General features: G+C 38.1%; 1 protein-coding gene across 1 annotated transcript in view; it reads left to right on the top strand.

The window, feature by feature from the left end:
- Positions 1-4,306: 4,306 nt before the first annotated feature.
- Positions 4,307-13,209, top strand: part of cpvl (carboxypeptidase vitellogenic like) — a 38,308-nt gene continuing 29,405 nt past the window's right edge. Inside the window, exons 1-2 of the mRNA XM_041249042.1 lie at positions 4,307-4,567; positions 12,336-12,526. Of these exons, the coding sequence (XP_041104976.1) occupies positions 12,337-12,526 (190 nt within the window). The 5' untranslated portion in view covers positions 4,307-4,567; position 12,336. The remainder of the gene's footprint in view (positions 4,568-12,335; positions 12,527-13,209) is intronic.

Here is a 13,209-nt window from a genome sequence, read left to right as displayed (position 1 = left end):
CTGTACTAATATAAACTGTCATGTTATGCACAAATGTAATAATTGGCATTCTGTGGTGATCTACTTTTTTATTTTTATTTTTATTTACACTACCCACTTGATATATCACAGGTGTCGGGGTCCAATATAAATCTGCTATTTGTCGAGGAGCGCAATATAGCGAGAGACTTATAGAAAAACAAATAGACTAACAAATAAACACTGTACAACCAATTAATTTCACGATTCTTCCTCTCTTCTCAAATGCACAAACTGCACTGAAACAATCCATTCCCAACATAGGAGGCTTGCTGCTAGGGAGCTAACGTCACTGCCCTGTGACTTTTGCTAGTGCATTGTTGCCACACGTGAACACCTCATTGGCTAAAATAAAAACTGCTTCAGCAAGTAGATGTTTAATTTGCTTTGTGTTATTGTGCAATGCTTGTGTTTATGATAAAAATACGATATTAATGTTTTGTTTTTAATTGTTTTGTGCATTTTTGTTTGTTGTGTGCAGTACGAAATAAAACGAACAATAATTCTAAGTGTAATTGTCTATGTATATTGCAGCTAAGGCATGCGCAGTTAGACTATAAAAATGGGGAGCCAACTCCAGGACCACAATATATCAGAATCCGCAGTATAGCGAGGGGCGATATAACGAGGGGTGATATAACAAGGGGTAGGTGTAGCATATATCTATAATTGTTTGCGTGATTTATTTTAATTACAAATATCCTGCTCATTATTACAGTTTTGTTATTAGATTAATCATAGTTTTGCATATAGACTGCTGGTTCTCAGGGTTCTGGGTCGCTTTGCTTTTATAATGTTCCATATTCTGGGCCTATTTAGTTTTCAGATAATGTCCAAAATTCTGGTCCGCTCTGGTTTTCAAATAACATCCCAAATTCTTTGCTTTTCCAAATTCAGCCCAGTTTTTGGGATATTCTGCTCAGCTGACAGCCAAGTTTCTAAAGGCGCGTTCACACCAAACGTGATGAGCATGCCGCTTCCTTGCGCATCGCAAGACTACTGTTCATATTAAACGCGGCCGGGGAAAGTCAGCGGGCGGTCTGTTGCTACGTCAGGCTGCATGTACAGTGACTTTTGGTTGCCAACCAACAAATAGTAAATGCCAGTGGTATGGGAAATATATTTTTTTATATTTTTATATATTTTGCTTTTAAAAATTGAGATAGTTTCTTTCTTTGATTGTGAGTTTTGAGATTTGTCTGGTTTGCAGGGTATGGGCAAAGATCATGTCAAACGTTGGTGAGGGAAACTGTAAAAGCATGAGTAATCATTGGTACTCAGATAAGCGCCTGTGACAATGAGATAATTAATTTGGAATCATGAGCAGCAACGAAAAAGAGATAATTGAGATTGCCCTGCGCTACCGCAGAAAGTCAGTGCCACCGCCTTCGTTGAAAACAATGGGTTCACACTTTTTTTTTGGTGTGAACGCCCCTTTATTCATGCATGCTCAGTTTATCATAAAAAAGTACACAAGAACTGGATTGTGAATTCAAGAGTAACCCTTAGTACATGAGTCAAAGTTAATGTATTTTTTTGTTTTACTGTTCCCAGAAAACATTATATTTTATGAAGAAACAAAAATAATATATAAATGTTAAAAAAAAAAAAAAATTACAATAAAGAAACTACATTGCACTGAAATGAATACATGAAAATATATTAAAGCAGTATTTTTCTTTTATTAAAAGCTAATATTAAAACACATTTTTGAGAAGGAACATGATATTTAAAAAAAGGACATCACATTTGTTTATGAAATGTCTATCAATATGTAGTCATGCGTACCGGTAGGGGTTTCTCAGACCTACTGGGTTTAAGAGACCAGTGCTCTTCAACAACTTCAAATAAATCATATTGTATTGTATTAGTCACCGTTTTCCATAAACCTGTGCCCTCTAATAATTGTGTAGATCAGGGGTCTCCAATCCTGGTCCTGGAGGGCTGGTGTCCATCCTGGTTTTTGTTCTAACTGCACCCTAAATTACTTAACTGGATCAATTAAGCTTCCAATAAGCTCTTAACTGGTCCAATTAAGTAATTTAGGGTAGCTGGAACAAAAACCAATAGGTACACCGATCCTCCACGAGCAGGGTTGGAAACCCCTGCTAGCGGGTTCATTGCTCCATATCACCGGATTTATACTGTGCCCTTTTTAATTCAAACACCTAAGGAATCCCCCCTATTGTTTCTTGCTAATTCTGAATTTGTTATGTGCTTCTCCAGGTAGAATGTTTATGAAATAAGCGTTGTGTAGTGTAGTGACTACATCTTCCTTACAGTGAGTGTGAAGTGATCAGTTTTGTTCAAGGAATGTATAACTAGAAACATGTTTCAACTTGTTTCATCATCGTCAGATATCTGTGATGTAATTAAGAAGTTGAGATGGTTTAGCGATGTTAATTACTGCTTTAAAGGCAGGTAGTTAGCCTAATTATAACCAACCTGTCTTGCATTTTGTGTTTACCCACAACTGAGTTTGAGATAAGAACGTGCTAAATAAAAATAAAATAAATAAAATAACAACAAGAAACTTGCTGTGCCCTCTACCACCATCACAAAGTGGGCACTGAATGGTTTGAGGGCTGGCTGCCTGGCCAACTGGGTGAGGCAGAGACCCCCAAAAATAAGCAGCACCTTTTATTTGTAGTTTGGTTACTGTGTTTTACTTTCCTTTTTGCTTTTGCCTTTTGGTTTTTGTCTATTATTTTCAGCACCTGCAAGTGCAATCGGGATTATGAGAAAATATACCATAGTTGGTAATCATTGTGTGCGACCCCATTTACCGGTGTCGGTATTTGGGGCCACGGCATAAGAGTGCCCTCTACTGTAATAAATAAAACAGTACACCCCGAGGTGTTTCAAAGAATCTTTCTGTCTCCTGTGTCCAGTGAATTCCCCACACCCACTCACAGGCCCTGTCTTTTGATCTGGAAGGGTGGAAATGCATGGGAGGCAGGAAGGAAGAGGATTGCGTGGGAGGAACATAAGGGAACGGGGTGGAGGGTTGATAGGGGAACAGGAGATGGTGGGGTGAGCAATGAAACTGCATACGGAGCATGCTAGCCGGAGACCTGTCAAAAAACGAGAGAATATGTCTTGGTCCAAGGCACCCCAGTAGATGCTTTGGTTCCATTGTTGGAGACAGGCAGTGGCTTTAGCAGAGGAGGCTTTGTGGTATTCGAAAAAAATGGGAACCTCTAACTGACAGATCTAAAATGATCATCTAGCTCACGCTGGCGGTCCGGATAGAACTCACAAATGATGTCCCTGATATGGCTGAATGCTAAAATGAACTTGGAAATGGTGAATGTTTTGAATGAACGGGGTTCGGAGGGTTGAAGTGTAATGGGAGGTCGGCACTGAACCACCCTGGTACTGATAGAATCTAACGTGTTGCTGAGTAGGGAAACTAGGTTAATGTCTTGCACCTGCTAAAATCTGGTTACGTAGGCAAAGGGACACAGGTTTGGGGTTGTACCGTGAACTGTGCATTATATGCAGAGTCACTTCCAATAGGACATTGATTTAACATCTCATCCGCAGGATGGAGCACAAATAGGTTAAGTGACTTGCTCAGGGTTACACAGTGAGTCAGTCAGTAGTAGTGGTGGGATTTGAAACGATGACAAGCCCTGGACCACACTGCCTCCTCTCATATACATATCCCGACCACTTTCAAACAAAATGACTTGTTTTAAATCACTGGACAACACCCACAATGTGTGGTTTTTATGTACTTTTAACATATCTGGTTGTGAAGGTTGTGAATTTACTATCATCCTCCACCAACGGCACCACCAACCAAGCGAACGAGACAAACAATCTTAAAATAAAAAGCATACCCCTGAAGCACCTTTTCCTTAAAAATATAGGGTTTTTTTTTTGGAGTTCATTATCTACCAAGTTTAATTCACCGTACGTGAATTATCAAAAAGAAAATTATATTTAAGATATTTTAATATTGACTTAATTTACGTTATTATTATTATTATTATTATTATTATTATTATTATTATTATTATTATTATTATTATTATTATTCATTAAATCCACTTGCAATTTGAATCTTAACACCAGTTTATTGGTTCTTTACAGAGTTTATAAAATATGACGTCTGATAAACCCTGGATGGAATTATTTTCCCGTAACTAACTGAAGCACATCTATTATTCTACATGCAGTCTTGAAAATCCAGTGTTACAGAGCCAACCAAACTTCGCTAGTAAATTAGCTGATTGCTGACCTCTAGTGGAGAGGCCCATCATCCCATTTACTGTAAATGAATCACCCAAAAAGAAAACCTCGTGATGTTGGATACAATAAACAGAAACTAACCAGTTCACTATTTTTTAGTCAGGTGACGATGATAATCAAACCGTTGAATTTTTTGATATAGATGGTGATGAATAGACGATTTTAGAAGTTGCCATTTCACCCTTTCATTCGATTTAAAACAGACTGCGACGAGTGCAGGAAGATTTTAAAGCAGAAAGGTGTGTGTGGGCGCTAAAGGAAAGACAAGAATTTGGAAACCTGCCAGAGAAAGGTATAGTCTAATATTTTTCAGCACACAGTTGTTTGCACAGAATGTCACAGTGTTTTTCTTTGTTACCGGTGTCAGTCTTGATGTCTTACGTGTTGTAAACTGTACAACAACTACATTGTTACGTCAGACTAGGCCTAGTATTTGTTTGCAATGTATCAGTGCTTATCATTTCTTAATTTAATTAAACTGTAGAAGCACTGCCGCAGTTATGATGTGTGTTCATTTCATACGGATTTGCAACTGCCGAAATATGGCTCCCAAACTATTTTATTTTCCATTTTAAAAGGAATTAGAATTATATTTAAACACTTTACAATTGAAACAGTCACAAAGACAGGTTCGCTTTAGTGGGTAATCCATTTTCCAATCCTCAGATCAGTGAAGACGTCTCTTAACGTGGGATCACTCTTTATTAATTCACAGTTTGTTTGTATAATTCTCCGTAATTTTGGTGCTTCTGTACTAAATCGAGTGACAAAATAGGTTCTTTGCTTATTTATTCCTTGTCATTGTTTTTTATGCAGCAAATCTGTTCTGCTCAATTGTTTTGCTTTATTAGAAGCCTTATCAATTATCCCATGTCTATATCCCCTCTGATGAAATCTGTTTTGCATAACTTTTGATTGTATATCAAATCCAATTTCTTGATCGCGCAAATGCGTCTTACTTTTACCAGTTGTCACAAAGATTATTAGCACAGGGCTTTAAAGTCAGCAATATCTATTGAGTTGAGTTGAATGACTAGTATACTTTGGGGTTCAGGCATTAGCACAGTGCTTGAAACTATATACCTGCACCCAGTCCTGGGCTGAAGAACTATTATTCAAATGATCAGGTGCAAGTTTGAAAAAGGCCCCTGGTGAATCTTCTCTGACCCCATCGCTCTAAGCATGAAACAATCGCACCCAAGTCTGTAGTTACTAATAGGAGTTATTCATGCAGCTAGATGGAAGGGACAACTTGATATCAATTATAACGAAGTATGATAAATATTGTGACAGAGTAGACCTAGTTTGTTTAAGTAACATAAGAACTTTAAACCTGCAAGTCACACATACTGTAGATGTGTTGCATGCAGTATTTTCATTAAGGCACAAGTTCTCTTGTTGAAAGTGATGACTCAGTGCACACATCTGTGTTTTCTTACACAACATTGGCTTCAGTTACCAAACTACCCATCACTCACTTGTCCATATTGCAGCATGCAGTGGAAACTCAATGCCTGCCACTTTCTTTTCTGAAGATGCCTGCTGTTTGTATGTTCGTTTTTTTAATTAGTCTGCAGAGCACATCATTAGTAAAGTTTAAAAGATTAAGGTAACGTTACTATTAAGGTTATCCATTTTTTTCCTTACACCTCTCTCTCTCTCTCTCCCTCCCTCTCTCTCTCGCTCTCTCTCTCTGTTGTTTCCCTTGTAATACCATAGTATGGCTGTGTTACAGAACCCTCTGCAGTGTTTACACTAAACACATTATCTTTGTTGTATCCCAACTTCACACAATTAAATAATACATTTTATAACTTATGAAAATTTGACAGGAGAGAGTTTTTTTTTTCTTCTAAACATCGCAGTGTATCCGGTTCATAGTGGAAGGTTGGAGTTGAGAAATGTATTGCTCAGTTGATTTATACTCACAATGTGTCAATTGTGTTTTTTTTTTTTTTAAAAGTCGGCAATATGTTTAAATATTAATGCTGCGATACAGGGACACAGTAAAAGTAACATAAATTGTTTCTTTTTAACTTTGCAGGATGTTCTCCAACACATATATATTTGTAGGATATTAATATTTAAATTTTAAAATAAATGTATGTGAAAGGCTGTGAACAGGATGGCTTGCAGTGGTGACGTCGGACCAGAAACACAGACTTCAAACAGTGACTGGAGGGTGAAACTGAAGTGCAACGGTGCTCAGTGTTTTATTAAATGATAATCCAAACAAAACAGTTTAAACAAAAGAAAACTCACAAAACAAAAGGTGCATTGGCCAAACAAATAACAAAGAAGTATCGTGCTGGTATATAAACCAGCACGCTTAGTAATTGTTATATTCCTCATTTCACAGACTTGCGTCTCTCCTTTGACACGCTCCGTGAGCGCAGACAGCTGCAGGCTTTTGTATTCTGGCCGAGGAGTTAACTATTAATTAATTATCTTATTACCCCTCGGCCAGAGTCTGCACGAGATTAATAAGGATGCGTGACTGTGAGCTAGTTAAAGAGCTGAAATTCAAGCCCTGAATTAACAACATAAACAATTGGCAGAAACCTTACACCAGCTGTTCGGGTTGTTTTTGAAAAACCTCTTTTTAATGCTTATCTGGGGTAATAAAATGCTCTCTGGCATTTACACAACAGACAGTCTCTTCTACAAATGGTTCTGACTGGTGGCATCAGGGTAGAGAGTTCCGCTACCTTGACGCTGACACACTCAATAAACCCTTCTACTATTGTTACTATTACCTTTTACTGAAAAAAATACTGCGTTTGTTATTTATTTTTACTCTTTGTTGAGCGGATTGAATACTGACATCTGATATACCCAGTACTATAAGAAAACTAAATCAATGAAATCACAAAGTATTGAATTTTACAGTTTCCAGCAGCTCCAAGTTAACTGGTCTTGGTGGTTTTCTTCCTCTACTGTGAGAGTCCTTGGCTAAATGGACCGCCTTTCCTCCAGGGGCTAGCTACATGTCTTTATTATGGTCACAGAGGGGAATGCAGTATTGTTCATGACAGCGTCCAGTCTATTCTTGAAAACTCCTCCCCTTGGTTCTGAATATGCCCTTCAGCTTCCCCTGGTTCTGTTCTGTGTGACCTGTTAAAAAATAATTCTCTGCAGTCACTTTGTTAAACCCCTTGACAATTTGAAACGCCTCTGTTAAGTTGCCTCTGGCTCTCCTTTTTAGGCTACACAGATTCATCTCTTTCAGTCTGTCTTGATGTGACATACCCTTCAGTCCTGGAATTAATCGTGTTGCTCTCCTCTGTAGTCTCTCCAATGCCTCAATGTCTTTCTTCTGATATGGGGAGCAGAACTGGACGCACTAGGTATGGCCATACCAGTGGATTGTATAATTAATGAGACCTTCATAGCGAGTGCAATGTGCACAACACTGTATGTGCTTGAACTAATTTAATAGAGTACTGATCCTTCAGAGAAAGATTTTGAGATTGCCTCCCAATTGGAAGAAACTGTCATGACAGCCTTGTCCTTTAGAGTATGTCGGAAGGAGGGTGTTTACTGTGTGGATGAGAGGACAGATGGTTAACACGTTAGACTATTACACAATTTCTGTGCACTTAGTATTACTCAGCATCGTTTATATAGAAAAGCACAATGTAGCATGATGAATGGGGCAGAGGGCAGTTAGTTTTTTTTGTGAGATGAATGGCAACGATGGGGATCAGTGACTGTACTGAAATAGGGAGAGCCAGTTTATTGCCTCATGAAGGATAGACATGTGCCACTAAAGTGTTATCAAGCAGAGAAGCCTCTTGTCACATACTGTAGTTTAATAGCACTTATTATCCTCCACAGGAATGCATATCCCTTTTGTCTGCATTTCAGTGAGACATCCATGTCCATCTTGTAAATTGTACATTTTCAAAAGCTGCTGATGTGAACAATACAAGTTATTACCATCATAGCTCTCGTGTTCATCAGAATACTGATGTTGACTGTGTGAGCTATGCTTGTAAAGCACGGTTTACTGCCTGGGTTCTAACATGCGTGTAATTTTGATAAAGAAATATCAATCATGCATATTGTCATTGTTTACTGTACTTCAATACACCTGGTGAAATACAGGGTATGGTTGAGCCATTTTATAAAAATGGGGAAAAAAATCAGTACTTGGAAGTGCTTGTGATCAGTAGTTGTAGGAATTCAGGTGTACAAACTTTTTTTGTTTTTATACCTTTTATGATATTGCTGTTTTGAAAGGCAAAAACTAATGTTGGTGAAAACATATACTATCTGTAATAGTCAGAAATAGCTTAAAATATGCCTTCAGGATGGTTTAGTTCTGAATTGAAACATGGTGTACAGTAGACAGCTTTTATTAAATTGATGAACTATGAGCAAATCATTTAATAATGTAGCAGGGAGCCTATTTTCCCCATAGACACCAAAAGGCCCCAGACTAAAGGAGAATGTTAATGATCATCAGTCAAGCATCCTACAGGAATGTCATGAATTCATTTTCATGCACCACACACCCCATTGAATCGAAGCTGATTTTCTGTCCAAGGTTAAATCCTTTAGGCTCACATTTAAGCAGTAACAGTGTTGCTTCGTAGTGCTCCTGTGAAGAATTGAATACTGCTTCTTGTCTTTTCAAATTGGGCTTCAAACAGGCATTTGGAAAAATAAACGGATTAATTCCTCACACACTGGAGAGTGGCTGCGATGAAGGATGATGACAGGCATGCATGCCCATGGCCTACTGAGGGTCCTATGTACGAGAGTGCATTCCCAGTTACATTCCTCCCACGAGACCGGCAAGATCCTCTTATAAAAACCACACTTCCGCTATTGTCACTTAGAGAAATCACAACATTTAAATGTGTTTGGCATAGAATTGAACGAATATTAACAAGGATACTTGATTGCTTATGGAAGTTGATTTGTAATCCCAGTGGCTTCAAAGCTCAACAAAATAATGATTGATTCCACTGAGGTAAACGTTTAACTCACAGACACACACACACACACACACCCAATATGCTTTCTTGAAATGTCAAGGCTGGTTACCCATGGGAATTCCAGTTGCCAATTTCTATGGAATTATTAAACTATAAATCCTAACATAAAGCATATCAGCTCTGTGTCTCTGTGTATATGGGTATAGTGTTGTATCAAACTGGTTGTTCTTGGATTCCAGTTTTGAATAATTCTTTCATATCTGTTATTAGATTAAGCATGAAGCAGCATTGAAAAAATATACCTTTTACCAAGACTTCTAGTTTGGTGTACAGTCAGACTGCACACACAAAATCCTGACAAAGTGTCAGCTGTGTGTGTTTTTGACCTTGCACATTTCACGTGAAGGCATGTGTACCAACCGTTAGTGATGATGCAACTTTCTCCTCTGTGAGAAGTGTTGCAGTCAAATCCCCAGGGCAGATTTCAAACTTTTTGTTCTATGTCAGCAGGATTTGGCTGGTGAGAAACCAGCAACTAGCTTTATGAAATGTGACACAGTTTAAGGCAATGTGGAAACACCCTGGTATATTCTTTTGAGATCTTTAATTGGATAAAGCATGAAGCAGCTTTGGAATCTGTCCAAAACCTTTTATGCAATAATTATATTATTATTATTATTATTATTATTATTATTATTATTATTATTATTATTTTCTTTAGACATGTTGTCTGAACATTAAAATAACGTCAGGACCAAATGTCATTATCACTGGGGTTTGATCCACATACTCTTTTTTGTTATGGTAATTCGTAGTTCCGATGTATAATATATATATATATATATATATATATATATATATATATATATATATATATATATATATATATATTATTTTGGTGGTAATCAATCCCTTTTTATGTGATTGTTAATAGAAGAGAATACATATGGCCATATTATGATTATTACAGTAATCCATCGCATACCTGACTGCGGTGGGGCCAGAGTAAGGGCTGTGTAACGGGAGATTTGTACTGACTGTCTGGCGCATGCGTGGTGCTGCAGGACGAGGGCAGTAGCCCTGTAAGATCCACCTGATGATGACAGAGAGGTGGGGGTTTGTTTTGTAGTTTTATTGCTGTGTTTTATTTTCCCTTTTTCTTTCACCTTTTTGTTTTCATTATTCTTTTTGAGCACCTGTGAGTGCAGCAGCACTGAACTGTCTACCTGTGTTGGTATTCCTGTGGACCTGTCTACCATCGGTGGTATTCAGGCCACGGACAACAGCGCCCTCTGCGGACGGAAATAAATCCTTGCAAATAGAAAACAAAAATAAACAAATAAAACTGCAAATACACTTCTGTCTCCTGTGTAAGTGAATACCCACACCCTTCCACAGGTGGATTTGTAAAGCTGGATGAATGAATCCTGTTTTAAATACCATTATTCACAGCTGTAACAATGAATATATTCACACAATTATTGTTTTGAGATTCAGCTTTTATTAGGAAGCTCATCGAAATCCCTTCATTAGAAAGATACAGGGTATTAATGCTTGTGACACGGTAGCCGTCTGCTTTGTGGGTGCGTACATTCGCTGCTGAGTGACAGGCAGGAGAGCGAAGTTGATACGCCCCCTGCAGGCGAACAGGATTTATTTACATATCAACACATTGAACATCTCACGTGACACTACCAGTAGTGGCAGCGCACGGAGCACATACAACAAACACATGGAAACTTTGGTAGGATCTACAATCTCTGAACTAATCTTCTCTGTTCAGTAATAAACTATCCCTGCTGAAGAGGTTGATCATGGAGGGTAAACGTTTAGGGCGGTTATGTGACAGGCGGGATCGGTACACTGTCCGCCCTATACACTGGTTATTATTATTATTATTATTATTATTATTATTATTATTATTATTATTATTATTATTCTGCACATCCATATTTGGTACCAGTTGTGCTATTTTGAGAACATTCACAGATTAAGGCGCGTTACTTTTTTTTTTTTTTGTGCAAAGGGCATTATTAGAGGTTAGATTTCTTCTAAAATATAATTAATCTTTTTCAGGTAAAGTTAATCAAAAATAGTTTATTCAGGAATCAAAATACAAACAGGAACAAAGCAAATCAGCGATACATCAGTGATATCACACACAGGCCTCAGTCAATGGTGTTCTGAGCTGGGATCATGTAGATGTTTCTTAGCTGAGCTTTCATGGCATCAGAGATGTTTGCTTTTTTCTGTGCCAACATGGCACAGAAATGTTAGTTTCTGAGCCGCAGTCAGTATAGATGTTAGGTTCTGAGCTGACCTGACCAAAGAAATTACTTCGTACAGCACAGATATACAGCTAGCTTACGTAATTTCATTAACCAAATTTGGTCTTATTTCCCTTGCGTGAGACAAAGCACATTGAAAGTTACATTTGAGAACAATTATGTGTTTTGCTCAATTCTCACAGGCAACAAAACACTATACCCACACATCACAAGGTTTAACAACAAGACTGGTGATTGCAAACCACTGATATACTGCTTCATTTTAAAAGTTTATGAGCCCTGCATTGATTCAGAGCTTATATTAAACACAGGAAAATCACAGTGTTTACAGACAGTTTCTAAATGGGAAACGTAAATAACGGGGTTGTATAATGAAAAGGAACAAAGGCTGATGAAACAATAAGAGCTGGAACAGTGTGTACATTGCCCCACACGAGGTGCGTGGTTATCAGAAAAAAAACTACTTGTTCCAATTATATAGTGTATCGCGTGTTCCGTGCGTGTCACTTTTAACAAAAGTAAGTGGTTTTAGAACCAGTTTTAATCAGTTTGATTATGGTTTGTATATAGGTTCAAAATGGCTTATTAAGCAGATGCTATCATCTGTCCCGAGGTCACAGCTGCACTCTGAGTGTATTTAAGAACAAGTGCCAAGCAGCAGCACTGCAGAGTCAGGGCATTACATAGTCATGAGTTTCAAAATCCTTACAGCATGGCCTCTGTCCTTAAAAGATGTAGCTCAGAAATCAGTAAATATGACGGCTTTTAAGATTATCTTTATTGTTTTTACAAATCTAGACTGCAGTATATCTATCTGAAATCATTTCAGGATGTGGACAAGAAGAATCCTCTTTGGTTTGATAGCCCTGGGTGGCTTTTATGTGCCCTGCCTTTCCTATGGATGCGCTGGTTTTCTCTGCCGAATGTTCAGAGGTATCAAAGTTACAACACCATCAGGGCCTGACCCAGGAAAGCCCCTGTTTCTGACTCCCTTCTTGGAAGCAGGAAAAATTAACGAAGGTAAGCGCTTTCATTTTAAATGGGCAGTGCAATATTGTTGTTATTATACCTCATGATAAAAAACAGAATAAATTAATGTCAGGTTTTAGGTTTTTCTTTTCAGTAGTACTAATATGGGGTCATGCCATGCCAACTCAACCAGTGCCGTTGCCCGTCTATCTCAGATTTTCCTAGAAAAATTCACTTGGGGGTTTCCAGACACTCTGAGTTCAGAAATGATACACATTTATTTATTTTTTTAATTTCCCCTTCGACCTGTGACCTTGCAAAGGTCAGCCTAAAGTGAGAAAGGGACCTTGACCAGAAAAATCACCCTGGGTGCAATTTAGATGCTTCCATCACATGTAGGACCTCGTATTACTCGTATTGAACAGGGCTTTTCAGAACAAAACACTAGCAGCACCCTACTCACTTCTGGCAAACTGCCAGCTGAGGGCTAACTGACGAGTTTTATTCGAACTTCAGCCTAACCCTTTACAATGTAGGGGATGTGGCTCCTAAAATGTAAGTATAGCTGTAAGAACCTTAGGAACCAGTCTTCCAAATTATGTGAAACACTTTTGGTTTCAAGTCCCACCACTGGTCATTAAACCCCATTGAAATTAAAATTTTTACTCTTTGTACCAAGTTTAGGCTGTAATAATTTAGGTGTGTGGGGACTCCAAAAAAATCACCCAAAGATA

The sequence above is a fragment of the Polyodon spathula genome, chromosome 4 (assembly GCF_017654505.1).
Source record: "Polyodon spathula isolate WHYD16114869_AA chromosome 4, ASM1765450v1, whole genome shotgun sequence".
NCBI lineage: Eukaryota > Metazoa > Chordata > Actinopteri > Acipenseriformes > Polyodontidae > Polyodon > Polyodon spathula.
Note: the sequence above shows the minus strand (reverse complement) of the source record. Positions and strands in the feature narration are given on the sequence as shown.